We start from the raw sequence: 22,117 nt of genomic DNA, 5'->3' as shown, positions 1-22,117 counted from the left end.
AAAGAAAAAAAAAGAATTATTAAAAAACAAACAAACAAAAAAAAACAAAACAAAACACCAACAACCATCCAAAGAGTATATATGGTGTTTGCCTTAAAAAAAAAAAAAGTCTTTTTTTTAAAAAAATAGTAATACTAGGTTATAGAAATAAAAATTAGAGGAGAAATAGAAGACTTAACAATTAAAAAAAAGCTCGGAAAAAAAAGAAAAAAAAAGCAAAAGGCAAAAAAAAAAAAGAATGATTTTAAAAATATTAAAAAATTAAAAATATATCTGGCTCTTCTCTGATGTTATGGGCCGTGTGGGCTCACTTCCAAGGTGGTTCCCTCTGTTTAACTTCTTCTGTTTGCTGGTTTTTAGGCTCACTAGTTCAGTCGCGCTGTGGGGAGGGGGGATGCTGCAAACAAATAGCACTGTCGTGTGTATACAGTATCTCTGCCCCGCTTGACCTGTCCTTTCTCGCGGCGTACAAACCGCTCCGGCTCTACGATGCTCAGCCGGGAACCGTCTGGGGCCGGCCCTAGGCTGCGTGCACTTCCCCGGTCCAAGCCGCTCAGGTTCGGCCCTCAGGCAGCCCTCAGAGGCACAAATGCGGCTGGGACTGCGCTTTGTGCCCTTCCCAGGTCCGAGTAGCTCAGGAGTTTGGCGAGCGCGATCGCCGGGGCTTGTCACCTTTTCCGCCGCTACCGCTCAGCTCTCTGGGTGGACCGCTGGCGCACCCCGTGAGGCAGACTGTGACTGTCCAGCACCCCCAGAAGTCTTAGCAAAGGAGCCTGCTTGCAGTTAGGTAAGTAAAGTCTCTCCGGGTCTGCAATTGCCCCTTTCCAGTCCTTACGGCTCTGGCTGCCTGTCCCCGGCGGGGAATGGTCTGCAGCCGGCTTTTTCCGCTCTGTCCTTTGTTCTGTGCTCAGTCCTGGCGGTGTCTTATGTTCGAGCTTTTCGCGTGGTAGCTATCCCACAGTCTGGTTTGCTAGCCCAAGTTAGATCGTTCTGGTTGCGCGTGGGGCGTTCCTGCCCGATTCTTACAAAGCTCTGCAGCCCGCGCCTCCCGCGCGTCCCTGCCCTGCCCCCACTTCCCAATGGCGGATGCAGGCGTCTGTGCTGCTTTTCCGCTGGGGGAGTTACTGGTGGGCTTGTAATCTCTTGGTTTTAATTATTTATCTATTTTTCCTTCCTGTTATGTTGCCCTCTGTGTTTCCAAGGCTCGCCACAGACTCGGCAGGGAGAGTGTTTCCTGGTGTTTGGAAACCTCTCTTCTTAAAATTCCCTTTCGGGACGGAGCTCCCTCCCCACCTCCTTTGTCTCCTTTTTCGTCTTTTATATTTTTTCCTACCTGTTTTTGAAGACAATGGTCTGCTTTTCTGGTTGCCTGATGTCCTCTGCCAGCCTACAGAAGTTGTTTTGTGGAGTTTGCTCGGCGTTGAAATGTTCTTTTGAGGAATTTGTGAGGGAGAACGTGATCTTCCCGTCCTATTCCTCCGCCATCTTTTTCTGTCTCAACATCAGTGTTTTTAAAAAAACTCACTGATTTGTTATGCAGGGTCTACTGTTAACAACTACAGCAGTCTATCAGACACCTATTTGGTAGCAGTCATAATATCGCAAGTCGTCTCTGTGCCCTGATTTTGTCACTTGTGAAATGCAGCCCATGCCTTTGTTGGGACTGCTAGGAGGTTTAAATGATTTACTCCGCTTAGAGTGCTCAAAGTTTCTGTGCAGAGTAAGCATCAAATACACATTAGCTTTTATCGTCATTGTCAGCAACGACAATGACAGTTCTGCAGCGGGTGGTTTTCTTTCCATTTATTTCGTAAAAACAAGAAGCTCGAGGTGAATTAAGGAAGCTTCCCCAATCACAGCAATTCAGTGGGTGTATTTGATATCACCCCTGGCTGCGTGCCTCTCTCGGATGATGGGGTAGATGGGTAACAAGGCGGCAGAAAGTACAGGAGATAAGTGGACATGATGAAGGGACGGAGAATAACCAGGTGTTTTCTTCTATGAAATTCTTGAAAGGAATGCTTATTTGCTGTATGGTAGCAACGTGTACAGAAAAATAACTCCCTCCTCATCCGCCTCTATTTCTGCACTAATAGTCACTTCCATGCTTTTCTCTGCATTCATAGAAATACATAAACATGCAGCATTCTTGCTGTAGTTTTACAAGAGGTGGATTCTATACACGTCACTGTGTAACTTTCTTGTGTTAATTTGCCTTGAAAAAAATCCCCAGATGTTTTGTAAGCATGTGGTGTTTGCTGTTAGCACTGGGCCTGCCCAGAAAGAAAAAACCCCATAGTTTTCAGAGATGCAGCCACCTGTTTATTACCATAGTCTTCATTTAATTCTGTCCGCTTAGTCCCATCTTTATTGGACAAGACGTCCTGAAGGGGGAGGTTTCTAGGGTATTTTGCTACTACTTGTTTTTACTAAGATTTTTTTTTTATGTGGATCATTTTTAAAGTCTTTATTGAGTTTGCTACAATATTGCTTCTGTTTTATGATTTGGCCACAAGGCACATGTGATTTTAGCTCCCCAACCATGGATCGAACCTGCACGCCCCCTACTGGAAGGTATAGTCTTAACCCCTGGACCACCAGGGACATCCCCCTACCTACTGTGTGTGTGTGTTTTTTTTTTTTTACTGTTCTATTATTTTATTTCTGATAACTCTTAACTCTATCATAGCACCCCTGAATTATTTTCCCTTGATTTCCTAACTACTTACCTGCAGACTTTCCTGTTCATTTTGTCTTTCCCTTGGTCAGTTCCATGCTGATTCTCTGGCACAAATTCCTTCATTCACATGCATATAGATTTTACATTTTTAAAAGACAGACTTGCTGCATTCACCCCCTAATAAAGAACTTCAAGGGATCTGTTTTTCCACTGTTAACAGCACTGCAAAAGAAGACATATTTTAACATACAGATGCTTTTATTTATGAGAAATGAACTTCTAAAAATAGAATTTCTAAGTGAGGTGTGTGCTTCTTTTCTATCCTAATACATATTACCAGATCGAATTCCGAGAAGACTATAGTGCTTTGACTTTGATCGGCTCAGACCCATCCGCACATCAGTAGATCACAGTGTTGCTGCCACTTTAGTGAGGAACTGTGGCTGATTTATTTAACTACTCTCTGGAGGGTACTTTTCCACTTCAGCCCTCTACCGTGGGTGCGGGAAGAACAGAGTAAACTGAGGATCAGGTCCACCCATTCCCGGGTGAAACCACCCAAGATGTGGGCTAGAGGCTCAGACTCTGAGCGGCAGCAGGGCTAACTGCCGAGGTGGTACAGTGGTGCCCGGGACCCTAGACAGGAGTCTATGTAGTCAGCCAGGATGGTTACTGCATTCTTGGCAAAAGGGCAGCAGTTAAAGCAAGAAAGGATCTTTTTCCAAGAAGGAAAAGCCATTTAATAAGTTTGGGTCAGTTTGCTCCTAACAGCACTGCATTTGAGCAGGAGAAACCCCAGGAGCTTGGCAAACCATGTTGCTGGCCAGTCTTCCCACCAGCTCACAAGTATGAGGCTCTCCGGGCAGAGCCTGGCTCTCCGCTTTGACTGCAGCCATTTAATATCATTCCTAGTTAACAGCAGAGTGAAGGTGGAGGAATCTTTGCCCCCTTAGTCTAGAAGAGTAAGATTTAGTGACTGTAGCAAGCCATGGTCCAAGTAACCCCACCGCAGAGGGCGGGCGGGTGGTCTATCTGTTTTGCGGGCTGTGTGCCTGGGTGTGCGGCTTGGAGCCCTGGTGCTCCAAAATTGACACTGATGTTTACGAATTGGGCAGTGCTTTCTCTTTTAGGAGATGAATTAGCATTTGTATATGACTAACCAGTGTGAAAGTCTGATTTTACAGTGTGTCAGGGAGTCGTCGTGTACCTGTCTCGTGGATAAATAAAGTAAAAACTCAGTACGTTTATATAAATATTTTAAAATACAGTGTGTTCTACTTTTTCCATTTCACCTAGGGAGATCTTGCCAAAATAAAATCAAGTTTGAGTGTTTACGATGTAAGAGAAAACCAGCTCATGGATTTTGAATTTAGGAGATGAATTGTGTATTTTTGTTTATTTTTGTTTTAATTTTTTCCTCTCCCAAATAAATATTTCTAATGAAATAAACAGATCTGATCATCTAATGATGGATTATTTGAGTGAAGATGGAAACTAAATTGGAAATGTTGAAAATGAGCTGGCTTATACTTCTCAAAAAGCTGCAGCACCTGCAATTGATAAAAATTAGTACAAACATATCAAAAATCTTGGAAGAAACATGTGGCTCAGCCAGGGCCAACTTGGACAGAATCATAACACTGGCTGCTTAGAGGAAATATCTCAACATTCAGCTAATCAGGGACGTTAATCTGAAGTGAAGATTGAAAATTGTGACTTGGTTAGGATTGCTCAGGGCGAAGGTTAATGCTAAGAAAGATATGCTTGATTTCTTAGGATTTTTTTTTCCTTACTGCGAATTTCAGCAACTAAAATGTCACAGTTACACGAAATTCACTCAGTCTTTAAAGTGATATCTCAGTGATAATTTATCAAGATATATTCTGGTGTAGGGATCTAATTTTGTCCAGTTTTACAGTCACATCCATTGCTGCCATGGTCTCTAAGGTGTAGGGCCTGTGGTTCTATGTACGAGGTCAGCCCAGAGGGGAGTTACTCAAAAAGAAGCAAAGCTTTCGGAACCCCCACCTTTTACATACACACATACAAGCATGACTTCCTAGTCTGTCATGTGGCGTTATTTTGCTTATGACAAACATATTACAATATTATTTCAAAACTTTATCATGTTGACCTCATGAATCTATTTCTTTCATCCAGGCGTTCTCTGTAGTGGCACTGTTGACACCTTGGACTAGACAGTTCCTTGCTGTAGGGAGCTTTCCAGGTCATCCTATGATATTTAGCAGAATCTTTGGCCTCTACCCACCAGATGCCAGTAACACACTCAGATGGATTCCAGGCACAGTCAGGTGGCTCAGAGACAAAATCAACCCAGTTGAGAAGAACTGCTTCAAACAGTTATCTAAATAAAACATGGACATGTTTAAAAAGTTCACAGAGGTATGAGTGAGTCTCCATACTACCCCCTAGAGACCACTTCTGCTACATCAAGATAATGAATATTAACCATATGAGTGTGCTTATTTAACTTATATGCAGAGTACATCATGAGAAACGCTGGGCTGGAAGAAGCACAAGCTGGAATCAAGATTGCTGGGAGAAATATCAATAACCTCAGATATGCAGATGACACCATCCTTATGGCAGAAAATGAAGAGGAACTAAAAAGCCTCTTGATGAAAGTGATAGAGGAGAGTGAAAAAGTTGGCTTAAAACTCAACATTCAGAAAACTAAGATCATGGCATCTGGTCCCATCACTTCATGGGAAATAGATGGAGAAACAGTGGAAACAGTGTCAGACTTTATTTTGGGGGGCTCCAGAATTACTGCAGATGATGATTGCAGCCATGAAATTAAAAGGCGCTTACTCCTTCGAAGGAAAGTTATGACCAACCTAGATAGTATATTCAAAAGCAGAGACATTACTTTTCCAACAAAGGTCCATCTAGTCGAGGCTATGGTTTTTCCAGTGGTCATGTATGGATGTGAGTGTTGGACTGTGAAGAAGGCTGAGTGCTGAAGAATTGATGCTTTTGAACTGTGGTGTTGGAGAAGACTCTTGAGAGTCCCTTGGACTGCAAGGAGATCCAACCAGTCCATTCTGAAGGAGATCAGCCCTGGGTGTTCTTTGGAAGGACTGATGCTAAAGCTGAAACTCCAGTACTTTGGCCACCTCATGCGAAGAGTTGACTCATTCAAAAGACTCTGATGCTGGGAGGGATTGGGGGCAGGAGGAGAAGGGGACGACGGAGGATGAGATGGCTGGATGGTGTCACCGACTCGATGGACATGACTTTGGGTGAACTCTGGGAGATGGTGATGGACAGGGAGGCCTGGCGTGCTGTGATTCATGGGGTCGCAAAGAGTCGGACATGACTGAATGACCAAACTGAACTGCACTAAACTGAACCCCTAGTAGTAGAATTTTATGTTGAATGCTATATGATTATAGCTATAAGGTATAGAGTATGTTCCTAGAAGTGGAATTGCTAGATCAAAGGAAAAATAGGTTAAACATTTGTGGACAGTGCTGTATTGCCACCTGGGTATGAAAGTAGCTGTTTTCTCAGGTTGTCAAACTTTTAAATCTTTGACCATTTGTTGGGTGAAAAATGATATCCCTTTGTGTTGTGTTTCACAAAAAATGAGATTTCCTACATTTATAAGTGGTTTTGTGTCCTGTGATCACACTGCATGTGTATGCTTTGCCTGTTTTCCTAACAGTTTGTTGGGCATTTCCTTTGTCATTTGAGGAACTCTTTATAGAGTAAGGAAATTAGATCTTCATAGATATTACAAATACATATTTATATATTCTGCTTATTCATCTTCTTTCAACTTTATTAATGTTTGTCTCTTTAGAAGTGTTTCAAATGTGTTTCTCTTTTTGTATGATTTCTGAATTTAATGTCATATAGACAGTCAATTTCACATACAAAAAAATAACTTTTTTTCCTGCTGTCTCCTAATGCTTTGTGTTGGGTATCATGGTTAAGTATTCAAGCCATCTGTAATTAGTTTCAGTATATGGAGTGAGACCAAAACAACCTAAAACTTCTCCTAAATACTGTGGTAACATTATATATTAAAGGGCATTTCAGCAGACTGAGATAAAGGTGGCTTATGAACCAAAGGCTGCTGACTTAATTGCCTTCTATTTGGGTTCAGAGTAATGAAGTTGGTGCTCATAGGAACCAGTGGAAGGCCATTACATCTCTATAAGGAAGGACAGTGACCTCAAGATGGCAGGCGAGGACCTCGTCCATGATAGGACTTTGTAAGTTAGGGTTATGAATTCAATCTTACTTGAATAGTGTTTCTTTTTCTCATTTCTCTTGTACTTAGCATATATTTGGGGTTTCGTATTTTTAATCCTTTCAGCATTTTTCAGTGTATTATTAATGTGACAGACATATTTGGTATTACTTCTGTCATCACATTTTATGTTATGTTTTCAGCTCTTGCTGTTTCCTTGGTTTCTACCTTTTGCTGAAATTCTCCTCATGCTTTATTTCCCTGAGGGCTTGTGAACACTCCCTGCTGACTTCTGGTATTGTCTACTGTGCTGGAGAAACATGACACCAGCTTGACTTTTCCCCTTGTAGGCTAATTGGTTTTCCTGCTTGAATATATTAAAGAGTTGATACCACAAAATTTCAAAAGTCATTAACTGATACATCAGGGTACGCATGGCTTTTGATCTTTTTGTAGCTGCTGTTTTGTTTTCTGGGGACAAACGGTGTCCTGTATTTATTGGCTGAGTAAGGTTTTAGACGATTTCAGGAATTTTTCTTCTATTATATCTTTGAACATTTGTTTCTAGTCTACATTTTTTTTAAAGGTACACCTTTTCGGACTTTTGCTGTTATATTTGGAAGGCTGTCAATTTCTCTTAAATTCAGTGTTAACTTTTGTCCTTTGCCCAGCGTTTTTCTGCTTGAGCCTATACTACCCAACCCAGACTAGTTTCAGCAGTGTCCATCCTGGGTTTTGTTGCCTTTTGTGCGTGTGCTCAGATGCTCATTCATGTCCAACTCTTTGTGACTCCATGGACTGTAGCCCACCAGGCTCCTCTGTCCATGAAATTCTCCAGGCAAGAATACTGGCGTGGGTTGCCATTTCCTTCTCCAGGGGATCTTCCCAACCCAGGGACTGCACCCACATCTCTTGCATCTCTGGCATTGGCAGGCAGATTCTTTACCCCCAAGTGCCCTGTGGGAAGCCCATTTTTATTTCCTTTATGTGTCCTTAATCTGTCCCATCTGCCTCTTATTATTTGTTTCCCTCTTTGATATCTTACCCATCTTGTTTCAGCTTGTTTCAGGGAAAGGTAACATCTTTAGCTCTTTTAGGCTTGTCGAGAGCATTCAAAATATTTTTCTGTGCTTTGAACTGGTTCTTTCTATGGAGATTGTTTCATATTTGACCATTTATTTATGTCATATTATTTTGTGTATTTTTTATTATTTGTAATGACGTCTGGGGAGGGGACTCCAGAGTTTTTCAGAACCCTTTCTCATCAATGTTTTGTCTCTTCCACACGGGTCACCTGTCCCTTTGTAGTCGTGACCATCTCCCTCACCACCGTTTTTTCTCTGCAGGTGAGTTGGAGGCCTCTGCACCTCATGGTGAATTTCTGTGTGTTATAGCTTTCCTGTTAGGTGAATTTGCATTTATTTCTTTTTGGTTTACCTCGATTAGCATCTGCCAAATTGATTGCCCTTTGCTCCCTACTGGGCCCTGCCATTCTCCTCCTCCATCACTTATGAGGAGAGGAGGCTTATATGTGTATATTGCCCTTGAACTCAGTGTGCCTGCTATGTTGAATCAGTCTCAGGACATCAGTCATGACTCACCCCTACAGCAATCTTACCCTCTAAATAAGAGCTGATTCTGCTCTTTCTGGGCTTGATTCACCTCTTTCTTGGAAAACTTGTTACTCTGAATGGTTTTTTTTGTTTGTGTTTTCTTTTGATTAATTAATTAACTAGGTAACCAGGCTGTGTCCGGTCTTAGTTGTGGCATGTGGGGTCCTTTCACTGCACCACCAGATTCTCTAGTTGGGGCTCATAGGCTTAGTAGTTGCAGTGCACAAGTTTAGTTGCTACAGAGCATGTGGGAGTCTTAGTTCCCCAACCAGGGATCAAACCGAGGTTCCTTGCACTGCAAGACAGATTCTTACCCACTGAACCACCAGGGAAGTCCTGTCCCTGAAGGTTTTGTCTGCTATTGACGTTCTCGTCTTACTGATCAGTTTCTATTCTATGTCATTTGTAGTTTTAACTAAGGCTATCTCATAGTTTCATTGAAAATAGCTATTTCTTTTTTGTTTTCAATTATTTTTGCTGCTTTCAGTTGCTATTAGGGAGAGGATGGCAGTAAAAATATTGCTACTCTATCTTCAACAAAAACTGATGAATTAACTGAAATAAGCGATAAAATAGTTCTGTTTGCTAGGTATTTATCAATGTTCACTCAGTTGTTTAAGAAAAGGACAAAGAAAAGTATAACACAATCTTGGTAAAATTAGGTTAAGACCCTTAAAACACTTTATAATTGTGTTTGTATCTTGTATAAATCTGGACTCTCATTACACTAAAAGTTTGGTTGAAGTACTGATTGCCGAGGCCTTACATGGTAGGGAGGCCATGTGGATAAAACCGTTGTTTTAGGGGTGGCTAATCTTTAAATCGGGTTTCCCAGGTGGCTCAGTAGTAAAGAATCCGCCTACCAAGGCAGGAGATGCAAGAGATGTGGGTTCAATCTCTGGATGGGGAAGATCTCCTGGAGGAGGAAATGGCAAACCCTTTCAATATTCTTGCCTGGAAAATTCCATGGACAGAGGAGTCTGGTGGGCTACAGTCCGTGGGGCTGCAAAGAGTCAGACATGACTGAGCACACAAATACTTTCGGAGCTAAGAACACATGTGACCAACAGTGGAGTGTCTGGTTTTTTTGTGTTTTTTTTTTTCTTCTTTACTTTTATCTATTTGAAAGTCCTACAAAGGTAAGTCATATTTATCAAGTCAATTTTACAGGGAAAAGAACATGAAGCAGAGATCCTTCCCATATTGAGGACGTGCTGACATGAAACATTAGATATAAATTAAACATAATTTGCTTTTCTATAAATATGTGCATGCTACCTTTTAAAATCAATGAATGCCTTCAATGTACAGTTTCCTTAAAATGTTGGTATTTGTGATATTGGGAATCTGTATTTTATGGAAGAATAACCTCGGTCCTCTGGCTCCGTGTCCCTCAGCAGCTGTGTCCAGCTGGTGGTCCTCATTCCCCACGATTCCTTTAGTGGATGGAAACATTTAGGTCAATATTGATATAAAACTTCATGCACTTCCTTCTCTTTCAGCTTTGGTTTGCCTTCGTTAATGGATTTTCTGGGCAGATTTTATTTGAACGTTGGTGCATCGGCTTGTACAACGTGGTAAGTAAGCACTCTCCCTCTCCCTCTGACAGCGTGCGGAGCCACGCTGTTTGTGTCCGGGACGCAGAGCTAAGTCCCTCATCTGCATCCACGGCTCACATATATCGTTAGGGCCTCCGTTGCTGCCACACATCCTGCAGAAGCACAAACTCCCCACACATGGTTTCAATCATCGCAGATCATTCCTGAATAACCCCATGAAATTATTAACCCATATATCTTGATAATAGACCCTTGTTACCTCCTGACTAAATGCCTGGGCAACATTTCCATGTTTGCAGCTCCAGAAAAAAAATTTCTGAACTGTGTCTAAACTCATTCCGCTCCATAATTTCGTTTCTAAATCCGTCAACACAGATGTGAATGTACAAAACCTAACCTGGTGTCCTTTCTGTCCTTCTTAAAAGCATATGTGTCCCTGCAGATGGACGTTTTCTCCCACAGTTAGTGCTAAAGTAATGAATTCTGACTCCCAGCTCATGTGGCAAATGGTCTTCAGCTTATTTGGTATTTTTTATGATTTTCGAGTTCTCATTTCATTACTTGACTGTAATGAATTCAAAAGCTAAAAATACGTATCAACTATAGGCTAACATGACTAAGTAGCTACTTAGCCTTTTGTTTTCCCGGCAAGGGGTGTAACTTAAGGCACCTTTCTTGAATTGTGCTTCCACACTTTTGTTTTGGACCCTTACTCTGACATTCTCTGCCTTGGGGGAGTTTATACTCTGAAACAGCCATTATAGGTAAGCATAGATGGAAGTTACCAGACATACAATAATATAAATCATGGTGCTATAAATATTTAGAGTTTGTATATACATTTGTGGAGAAGGCAATGGCAACCCACTCCAGTACTCTTGCCTGGAAAATCCCACAGACAGAGGAGCCTGGTAGGCTGCAGTCCATGGGGTCGCTAAGAGTCGGCATGACTGAGCAGCTTCCCTTTCAATTTTCACTTTCATGCATTGGAGAATGAAATGGCAACCCACTCCAGTGTTCTTGCCTGGAGAATCCCAGGGATGGGGGAGCCTGGTGGTCTGCCATCTATGGGGTCGCACAGAGTCGGATATGACTGAAGCGACTTAGCAGCAGCAGCTTATACATTTGTGGCTGGATATTCAAGTCATCCATCTACTCAGTCCCTTCTTTTTTTTAAGTAGCCACTCTGCTAGGTGCACTATATATTAATAAAATACTGCATACAACACACAGAACACACAGCTCCAGCCCTATAGAGCTCAACAGATGAAGAGACTAAGATGGTGCCGAACCAAGTTCAGATCTTGGTTGATCAACTGATAACTGTGTTACTCACCGCAAAGTACACTAGTACATTTTTTGCTAATAATTAATGCCCCCAAAGACAAAAGTGACAAGTGGAGAGAACAGAGCTGAATTGATGGCCATTTATCACCTGTGCTAGAAAAGCCAGTCTAACCACCTACCACATAGAAAGGGCCTCCCCTTGGGCAGGCTGTTAACTTTGCAGGACTTAGAAGTGTTTTGAGTAGGTTAAAATTATGTGACCATTCAGCGGGAAATATACTGACTGCTCCACAGTGATTTAGTATTGGAAAAGGCCAACCCTGGCCCACATACGTATAGTATTAGTAACTGGAAGGCTGAGACCTAAGAAGCAGTGCTTTAGCACTAAGAATTGAAATACATATCACCTGGTTACACAATAAAAGGAGTTTAGCCCTGTTTTCATGCTCAGGCAGGAGCACTGAATCCTCTCCTTAGTTCTCTGGCATCTTGGGCAGTTCAGGTTTATCCAGCAAACTTGTAGCTATGATACATCAGTTGCTGATGAGCTGTGAGACAGTTTTGGTCAATGTGGTCCTCAGACCACATGCATGAGCATCACCAGGATTTCTTTGACAATGCGGATTCTTGAGCACCATCCCAACTTAACAAAGAGTTTCCCAGAGATACTGAGAAACAAAACAAAATTTTTTAGGAAAACTTTCTAACAGTGGTTATCCACATTAAAGTTTGACCCCCTAGGGTTTGGGATGTATTTTTTAACTGTAATTTAAAAATCCAGAGGAGAGAGAATATCACAGCTGAGAAGTGAATTCCCAGGTGAAAAGGCACTGTTGCCACGGTGTGGAAGTCAGTCACCAGGAAGTGGTGGCAGAGAATTGGGATAGTCAAGTCCAGTGGTCTCAGAGGGTCATTGACCTCACAGTCAGCCACTGGAAGGGCCAGTGCTTTTGAGGACTGGAAGTCTGCCCGCCCCCTTGGAAATTGTCTTGGTCACTTTTGTTTGAAATAAATGGAAACTTAGGGAAAAGATGTAAAAAGGATACAAAGAACTGTATACCTTCATGTCAGTTATTAGCATTTGCCCCCACTTGCATTCTCTCTCAAGACACTCACACGTGCACATACAGTCAAACACGTGCACACGCTGCAACACATGTATTTCTGAGCCAATTGGGAATCAGTTAAGACGTTATGTCCCTGGGACTTCCATGCTGGTGCAGTGGCTAAGACTCTGCTCTTCCAATGCAGGAGGCCCGGGTTCAATCCCTGGTCAGGGAACTAGATTGCACATGCTGCAACTAAGACCCAGGGCAGCCAAATAAACAACAAATAAGTGATTTACTAGAAAAAAAAATTTTTTTAAGACATCATGTCCCTTCTGCTTTATCCTTAAATGCATAGCTGGTAAGACAGTTCTCTTATGTAATCACAGTATGATGATCAAAGCCATGAAGTTTAACATGGCTACAACACTGCTGTCTAATCTATGTGTACACGCGTGCTAAGTCACTATGCTCGTGTCCGACTCTTTGCGACCCTTTGGGGTATAGCCCTTCAGGCTCTTCTGTCCATGGGATTCTCCAAGCAAGAATACTGGAGTGGATTGCCATGCCCTCCTCCGGGGATCTTCCCAACCCAGGGATCAAACCTGGGTCTCCTTTGGCTCCTGCATTGCAGGCAGATTCTTTACCACTGAGCCACCAGGGAAGCCCTTACCAGCTCATATTCTAACTTTGTCATTACTCTTCTGTTGAGTATTTCCTTCCCCTCCATGTTGCTCCACAGATACCCAGGGCAAGAGGCAGTTAGTGACATCTGAGACAATGCTAGTGACTGCTTTTCTGGGCTGGGGTCTCTCTTCCCATTTACTTCAAGCAATATTGATTTTCCTTCTTCAGTACTTAACTCTTGATATTTGATTCGCCAAACCAGCTAAAGCAGCAAGTTACTGTTTCCCAATTTAATTCTCACAGCGTTGAATTAAATAGCTCTAAAACTAACTTCAGATTCCTCTGTATCCTGAAGTCATGGATCAGTGCTATCCTATTAGATGTTAATTATATCCATAGTCAGATTTCTACATCATTTTATTTTATGGGTAGAATGAGACCAAAGAAGCCACCAGTGACAAAAGCTACCATGATCAAATGGATTTCAGTTCCATTTTATCCACTTTTTTGTGAAGAGATAACTTTTTAACAACAAAGAAATGTATCCAACTTAATTTTATCAAACCAGCACAATTTGAAGAAAACTGATCTCAGCTTCACTTATGAACAGAAATGTACAAATTATAAATAAGGTGTCAGCAAATAGAGTTCAATGGTGTATCAAAAGGATAAAATATTTGACAGATAATTGGTTTATTTCAGAAATGTAGGCGATTCAAAACTTTAAAAAACATTCTAAATATCACTGTATCAGCCAAATAAAGAAGAAAAATGTGATCCCATCAGTAGATGCTGCAAAAGTTGTTGAGTCAATCCAACTGCCAGTCCCAAAATAAGGAATCTAAGTAATATAGTAAAGAAAGAAGTCAGTCGGCTATAATGCATACTATTTATGAAAAACTAGTGCCATACTACCATAAATGGTAAAATCCTAAAACTGTTTCATTTTAAATAAGAAATTAGTCAGGGATTCCTGTCATCGCTATATAATTCAGCATTGTTTGGGAATTTTCAGCAACTGCCAAGAAAATTAAATAGCTATTACAAATACTAGGAAAAAGTGAAATATTTCTGTGCTTATACAAATATATGAACCCAAAATGGCTGTGTAAATATGTTCATATGACTGTACATCTAAAATGCCCAAAACATACCAGTAAAGAAATGAGAGAATTATAAGAAAATTATAAAATTGTAAGATTTTGATTATAAGTTATGAAACTATAAGACAATGATAAAATTATAAAAGAAAATCTAATAAGGTGACTAGATTCATAATAAATACATGAAAACAAATAGCTTTTTCTGACCTGGCAATCACTAGCTATTTTTGTTTAGTATAGAAGTAAGATTTAGAAATAGAAGGAGAATAATAATTCCTTTCAAAATAGCAATTAGAACTCTACATTTCATAGGAATAATTTTTATACTGAAGAGTTCCCTTGTGGCTCAGCTGGTAAAGAATCTGCCTGCAATGTGGGAGACCTGGGTTCTATCCCTGGGTTGGGAAGATCCCCTGGAGAAGGAAAAGGCTACCCACTCCAGTATTCTGGCCTGCAGAATTCCATGGACTGACCATGGGGTCACAAAGAGTCAGACACGACTGAGGGACTTTCACACAGTATCATAAAAAACTTGGTATAGTATCAACCCTTCCAAAATTAGTATGTAAATTTATGTGATTTCAATTAGAATCCTGATGGATGATTGTTTGGGGGGGAGAAAGTAGGGGAAGGGAATTGCATAAAATGATATTGAAATATAAATGGAATTAACAGGCGCCTGCCTAAGAGTAAATATGCAAAGCATGTTCAGAAAAGAACAGTCAGAGGGTAGACTTATCTAAACATCAAACCATGCTGTAAAGCTGCCACAACCTCATCAGCACGGTACTGAGAGAACTGGGTGGATAGTCAGGGAGCTTAGCACTAAATCCCAGTTCTAGCTTCTAGATCTGTAATATGTGAGATAATAAGTAAATAAGTATAATAAGTAAATAATAAGATAATAAGTAAATGTCAAAGGTGATATTTTAGTGTAGTGAAAAAGTTTGGATTGTGTTCTCAAACTGGCTATTTATAGGGAAAAAAAAAAAACAAAATTAGACTCCTTTCTTATCCAGCATAGATACATTAGTTTCAAAAAAATTGAGACATAAATTTGAGAAGTAAAACTATAAAAAATCCTGCAAGAAACTCCTGATGTAGTTGCATGTTGAGAAGCTATTCTTGATCTTACAGAAATTGAAAGCATTTTATATGACAAATGAAACCATAAAGAAAGCCAGTAGACAAAAAGTGTATTTGGAGGAAATTTTACAATAGAAAGACAGAGTTCAAGAACTCTTAGAAAAGCAGATAAACCATGAATTGAAAATGGACAAAGGACCTGATGTTCTGCACAATTCCAAATCCTCACATCCAGCAAATACATGAAAACATGGTCAGACTCACTGGTGGTCCAGGGAATATTTATTTTTAGAAGTAGCAAATATCTTCAGTTTTTCTGAGTGGAGAGTATTAAATAGGATATAACAGGCAATTGCTGATAGGAAAGAAGGGGAAAGTTGTGTCCTTCATGAAAGGAGAGAGAAACCATTGGGACCTTTTCTGGAAGCAGCCAGGCAGCATCCTATGAAGTTAAAAATGTATTTGGTTTTTAAAATCCCACAGCCTTACTTCTGGGAATCCTTCACAGAGAAATAAAAGATACAGGATAGATATTATAATATATTCTAGGTGTTTATTACACGATGGTTATGGCAACAGAGAGCTGGAAACAAGATGAATGCCTATCCATAGGTGATGGTTGAAAAAATATGGTCCACTTATAGTATGAATTATTATGTGAGCATGAAAATGGCTGCTTTGGGGTCAAACCCTGGGAACCTGGGGGCTTCCCATGGTGTTTTGTTTAATGAGAAAAATACAATGAAGAAAGTGTGTATGATAGATTGTTTCTGAAAAACAAGTAATGATCCCTGGCGTGTGTATGTGTGTGTGCACTACAGTGCAGGTGAGATATCTGGCAGGTAGTTAGCCTGGGGGTACAGAAGGCCAGGGGATTTGAAGTAGGTAGGAGGAGGAAGTTAAGTGAAAAAAGGAAAAGAAGAAACAGCCGGCTGTGTACATGATATGCGGATGGCTCCTTCAGCCTGACAGTGAGGGTGAGTTTATATATACACTGAGTGTACAGCACTTCTGAGATGTCTGTGGGGCACCTTCCTGTAGCGTTTGTCATTGAGATCTTTTTCTCCTTGAGGTCTTTAGAACATGGACATCCCGGGGCTGATCTCCTCTGCTCCCGGCTGAAGGTGGAGCCGGCCAGTTTCCCGGGCCTCACCCCACCACACTCTGGCTACTTTGTCCCAGCAGACTTAGGCCAAGCTGACTCCTGGCCGGATGTCTCGACTGCTGGGAACTGATGTGCCCTCAGCACTCTCTCGAGATGCACATTCAGTTCTCACGGCCCCCAGAGCTTGGCGGGCTTGCAGGGTATGGATTTGGTCCGTGCCAAGCAGAGAGCAACCCGTGCTCACACCTGAGGAGGAGGTGGCCCGTAGATCTGCCGGCTTGGGATGACATGCTTGTTCCAGCGCTCTGCTTCAGCACCCAGCTCTCTCTTTCCAGAACACAGATAGAAGCCTGTCACGTGCTATAGAGGACAGGCAAAGGTCAGCACCCTCTGCTCAGCATATCCAGAGGTCATTCTGTCTCCATCCCAGCCTTGTTTCATGTGTGTCCCTGGCCACCCTGGATGACCTCAAGGTCCCCCCAAATGCTCTGTGTGTGTTTGAGCTTTGTGACGGGTGCTCATTCCATGGGGTTGCTGCCCTCTGTCCCCTCCCATTCACACCCCTCGCCATCCTGCCAAACTCTGCAGGTACAGTACCTTCCAGGCCAGAGGCTCTATGGTCCAAGCATCCTTCCTTGACTCCCCCGCTTCCTGCATCACCTCCCCAGGAGTGACTTTGCAGAGCACGCCGTTGTGTATGTATGTTCCATGTCTGTTGCCAGCTGCCGCGTCCCCACCTCTGCAGTGGGCAGAGTTCCAAGGGGTCAGGTGCCTGCTTCTTTGCCTTCTTTCCTTCTTCTGTTTTTAAGTCTCTCCCTTCCTGGGGGTTTTCACAATATCTAACCCACCATGTATTCCCAGTAAAATGACTGAGTAAGAGGTTGAAGGACATTGTCCTTCCTGAAAAGTGAACATAAAATCAAGGTAAATGGGGTCTCGGCTCCCACAGAAAAACACCCCACACCACACAGGGCCCACTGTATCGGGTTCGAAGACACAGCTTATCTGCAAAGGAAGGCAGTTGTTCCTTGAACCAGAGCTCTTAGCCAATCATATTTTTAGGATGTTGGTCGTAGTGTTCTGTGTCAATTTTATACTGATTAGGCAATAGTGCAAAATGACCTTTCGTTTATTTTCTCTGATGGGAGGGTGTCCAGGGAGTCCCTGAACCCAGGCTTTGGACTTGACCTGAAGTTATGGCGTCATCACATCGACCTGAGCCTCTGGGGCTGCAGGGATCGGAAGGGCCCCTGCTAACGGCTCGCTGTCACCTCTGCAGATTTTCACGGCGCTGCCCCCCTTCACGCTGGGCATCTTCGAGAGGTCTTGCAGCCAGGAGAGCATGCTGAGGTTCCCGCAGCTCTACAAGGTCACCCAGAACGCCGAGGGCTTCAACACCAGGGTGAGCCACGCGTGCAGATGCGGCCCCTCGGAAAGGCTGGAGACCCCGCCGATGCTCGGCGGGGGCCCTTGAAGGAAGGCGAGGCCCCAGACCTCCCCCAGGATAGCACGCCCAGGGAATCTGATCTGCCTGATCGGGCAGGAAGCATCCAGTCTTCCTGTTGAACAAAGCCTTCTTCCCTACCTGTGCCCCTGATGGCCACGTGGCCAGTGGCCCCCACACCCCGAGGCCTGTAGGATCCAATCCTCCCCCATCCTATCGAGCCCTGTTGCCTGGCACGGCCCTTGCTCCATCCCTGCCTGGTTCTCAGTGATAGGGAAATATTCCTTCAGCCAGTGAGGGGAATTGGCCAGAGGTGTACGCAAGAATCAAGTCAGACATGGCAGTTGTTTTTCAGTCTGGAGAATCGGTAAAGAGAAGACATCAAGACAGACAAGGAGTAGGGATCCAGGGCTGAGCTGAGCAGGACCAGGCTTAGGTGTTTCAGGGTCCTCCGATCAGAAGTAGCCAAGGGGTCTGGTGGGTCACTGGCTGGCCAGCCATGTCTGTGGGGCAGCGGTGAGGACCCACCCTGAGGAGGACAGGTGCCCGGCTGGGCTGGAGACAGAGATGCCCACATGCCTGCATTTGCCGTGTTTCCATCTCCAGTGTTCATGCAGGAGGGGTTTCAGGGGCTGGAACTGAGACAGCAGGTGCTGGTTGAGTGTGTGACCAGCCTGCGTGACCACCACTGGGGCCTGAGAGAGGGTGATCTGGGAGTCCTGGGCAAAGAGCGGTCCCTGAAGACCTTGTTCTGAGCCAGGTGTTGTGACAGTCCTCCTTCAGAGCCACCTCATGCTCAGGAAAGCATGATAGCTGTGTTCACATCTGGAAAAAATACGAGGGATCCTGCTGGATCTTGTGTGTTCCACACACAAGGAGATGGGAGTGACTGATTGTGTCCTTGTGCACTGTGGCTCTGTCCATGAGAAATATGGTCTCTTTGTTCAGCGTCGTTTATGTGAATCAAATCTGTGATTTACAGAGTTTGAATTCAAAGGCTGCATAAGATGTGGGTAGGGAGTGGACCCACTGGAAAGGTAGCATAGATGAGGGTGCTTGGAGACCAACCCACAGGCATTTTGAAGATGTGGGGCGGGGGATGTAGAAGGCAGGGAACAGATAGGGAAATCATGAACATTAAAGTAGGGAGATCTCATTGTCTTATCATTTCTCGTCATTTTCTGTTGTCCCGTCACTAGTTAAGATCAAGCTATATGGCAGTTCCTAGTATGTAGATTTTTAAAGAAACACAATCTGGCTTTAGTAATTCTTTCATTCATGGTTAAAAGCATGGTTAAAATGCATTTATGAATCTGTAATTGAGAAGAAACTACTGGTTTAGAACTACTGTTCTGTTGTTTGACCTTTCAAGTGTTAAAGAGAATCTTTAACTCTGAATGGTATTCGTCTAAATCCTGAAAACCGAAAATGGGAGGGATTTTCAGGGGTAAAACAAGAGAGTGAGCGTGCTGTGTGAGAATTCACATGTTAAGTGTTTTGAATGCTTTCCAAAAGTATGGTTCCAGTCTCGTCAGTCCCACTGTGACCCCTGTTTCTGAGTGATGGTAAAATGTCGTTGTTTTGCTTTCAGTTCTAAAGGAAATGGATCATCATTTATTTTTCTGATGTGGGTAGATTGTATATTGTCTTGTGTATATGTGAATATCTCTTTAGGTCTTTGTACTCGAGGAATATTATCTGGAGACAGCTGGCTCATTTGTAGCTAAAAAGGAGGAAATGGGTTTTTTCCGCCTTCTGGAGCTGGGATTGCTGCCTGCATCCCTGACAGCGAGGGGCTTGTTGAGCCACACAGAGGTCAAGAGTGTGGGCAGTTCCTGACAACCTCGGTCTGTTTTCCCTTAGGTTTTCTGGGGTCACTGCATCAACGCCTTGGTCCATTCGCTCATCCTCTTCTGGTTTCCCATGAAAGCGCTGGAGCATGGTAGGTAATGGCTTTGTGATTCAACTCTCAGCAAGTAGCTTTTCAGCCCCTCCATGCCTGTTGTTCACAAATTTTTTTCCCAGTTCCACAGGCCTAGAGATCACAGGAACAAATTTTAGAAGAAAAACATACGTAACATCTAATGAGAGCTAGTCTCGGCTTTATAGCTTGTAGGTTTCACCCCTTCTGGCTCTAAGAACCCATTTTCCTTCCAGTTGCCTGGAGAGTTTAAATACTAAGCATTTGAAACTTTATTTTTAATAACCGTTTGAGTCAAAAATCTTGAAGAAAAGCACTTTACTATAATGAAACATCAATGCCTCTTGCCCTCGAGTTTGAAATTTTCTGCTCATTACTTGGGCTTTCGTTTTCCAAGCCTGACGCACCTCTATGCCAAATAACTCAAATCTCACGAGAGTATAATTTTATACCCTGTCTTCTGAAAGTCTCTTTTCCTTGAGGTACACTTTTCAAGCAAATGTTTAAAGTCTGTTGGAGGCCGGACTATTCCAATTGTTTTTAACCTTCGCTGAGCTGGAGGAGGGTGTGCTTGTTCTCATTAATGCATCCAAAATGTGGCCTCTTACAAGAGACATACCTTTTAGCCTCAAAAAATGAAAATGTACTACGAGAATGTCAGTCTATTACCCCTCTCAAATCGTAATAATACCCCTGGGGAAAGTTACCCCAAATGTTGACCAGACGAGGCCTCTGACTGTTCAGAGAACCAAAGGATAGAAAGTTTCCGAGCTTCTTTGCTTCTTCTTCCAAGTTTCTGTGTCAGTGGGTTTTGTGCTTCAGACGGGCATGATTCATCCTCACTGATGTGCTTTAACCTGTCAAGTATCGATTGTTAGAGAAAATGCATGCACAGCCAAGGTGTTAAATACCTTGTGACTTATTCTCTATTTCTTCAGACCCCCTTTTCTTTCAAGGGTCCCTGAGTCTCTTGCTTACTTGTGTGTGTGCTCAGCCGTGTCTGACTTTTTGCGACCCATGGGCTGTAGCCTGACAAGTTCCTCTGTCCATGGACTTTCCCAGGCAAGACTACTGGAGTGGGTTGCCATTTCCTACTCCACACCTAAGTCTCTAAATCAGAAAGGAAATTTTTTTGCTTCCAGCCTCACCCCCAAAGGGGCATTCTAGATGAATCATTCTTCGAATGGTGAAGCTTTCCTGTGATTCATCTTTATGTGTTGCTGTTATTTAGTCCTTTCAGTCATGTCCGGCTCTTTGCAGCCCCATGGACTGTAGCCCACCAGCCTCCTCTGTCATGAGATTTCCCAAGCAGGACTACTGGAGTGGGTTGCCATTTCCTTTACATGTAGTAGTTTTAATTTATTGGGTTGGCCAAAGAGTTCTTTTAATTTTTTCATAAGATCATATAGAAAAACCTGAACAAACCTTTTGACCAACCCAATATTTTGAAATGATTTTGTGATTAAGAGCTTACAAATATGAGTGTTGACTGTGCTTTGTATTAGAAGCTCTGGCAGTTTGGTGATAAAGTGGCTGTCTTTGTATCAGGCTGGGCTGGTGATGGGAGGCAATTTGTCTGCTGAGCACGAGAGCAGGTTTGGAACGTGTCCTCTGGTCCCCAAGCCCAGCCTTTCGTGCAAAGGAAGAGACTCGTACTCATACTGACTCTGGGTATTATACCTAGGCCCGCCACTCTCATATGTCTACAGGGACTCTGTAAATATGCAGTGCTTGCTTTGGACTCATAGAAGTTTTGCAAGATGGACTCATAAAGTTTTGCAAGATGGACTCATAGAAGTTTTGCAAGTTGGACTCATAAAGTTTTGTCATTTACTTGCCCGCTTCAGAAGGAGCTAGTGTGGCCCCGACTGATCAGGTGGTTTTCTGATCCTGAGTCACCATTACATGCTTTGAGAGGGTGGCTTGTATTCTTTGATGGGATCACTATTGTTTACCTAGATCACATCACATAAATCCATCCACTCTCCCAATGTGGTCTGTATTTAAAAGAAGATAGATCCCCAACAGTTACTAGTTTACCTAAGAGGTGTCACCAGGTAAATTTCAAGTTAGTTTCTACCACATGGCTCCCCTGGTAGCTCAGTTGGTAAAGAATCCCCCTGCAATGCAGGAGAGCCCAGTTCAATTCCTGGGTTGGGAAGATCCCTTGGAGAAGGGAAAGGCTACCCACTCCAGTATTCTGGCCTGGAGAATTCCATGGACTGTATAGTCCATGGGGTCGCAAAGAATCAGACACAACTGAGTGACTTTCACCTTATATGCTTCGTTCAGATTAGCAATTTGCCTAACAACCAAAAGGATGACTTTTTTTAATTTTTTAATCGCCATCATGGTTAGCATCATTATTTCATATTTATTAAGCCTTCTGCATAGAGGTTTTCTTTTGGTTATATTATAAACAGTAAC

At 42.8% G+C, this 22,117-nt stretch overlaps 1 protein-coding gene across 2 annotated transcripts in view; it reads left to right on the top strand.

The window, feature by feature from the left end:
* LOC138446887 (phospholipid-transporting ATPase IB) overlaps positions 1 to 22,117 on the top strand; it is a 480,129-nt gene that overhangs the window by 322,128 nt on the left and 135,884 nt on the right. For both annotated transcript variants that reach the window (XM_069602276.1, XM_069602277.1), the window contains exons 28-30: positions 10,015 to 10,089; positions 17,605 to 17,727; positions 19,633 to 19,711. In XM_069602276.1, the coding sequence (XP_069458377.1) occupies positions 10,015 to 10,089; positions 17,605 to 17,727; positions 19,633 to 19,711 (277 nt within the window). The remainder of the gene's footprint in view (positions 1 to 10,014; positions 10,090 to 17,604; positions 17,728 to 19,632; positions 19,712 to 22,117) is intronic.

Source organism: Ovis canadensis, chromosome 10 (assembly GCF_042477335.2).
Source record: "Ovis canadensis isolate MfBH-ARS-UI-01 breed Bighorn chromosome 10, ARS-UI_OviCan_v2, whole genome shotgun sequence".
Taxonomy (NCBI): domain Eukaryota; kingdom Metazoa; phylum Chordata; class Mammalia; order Artiodactyla; family Bovidae; genus Ovis; species Ovis canadensis.
The sequence above is the reverse complement of the archived record's forward strand: the minus strand, read 5'-3'. Positions and strand labels throughout refer to the sequence as shown.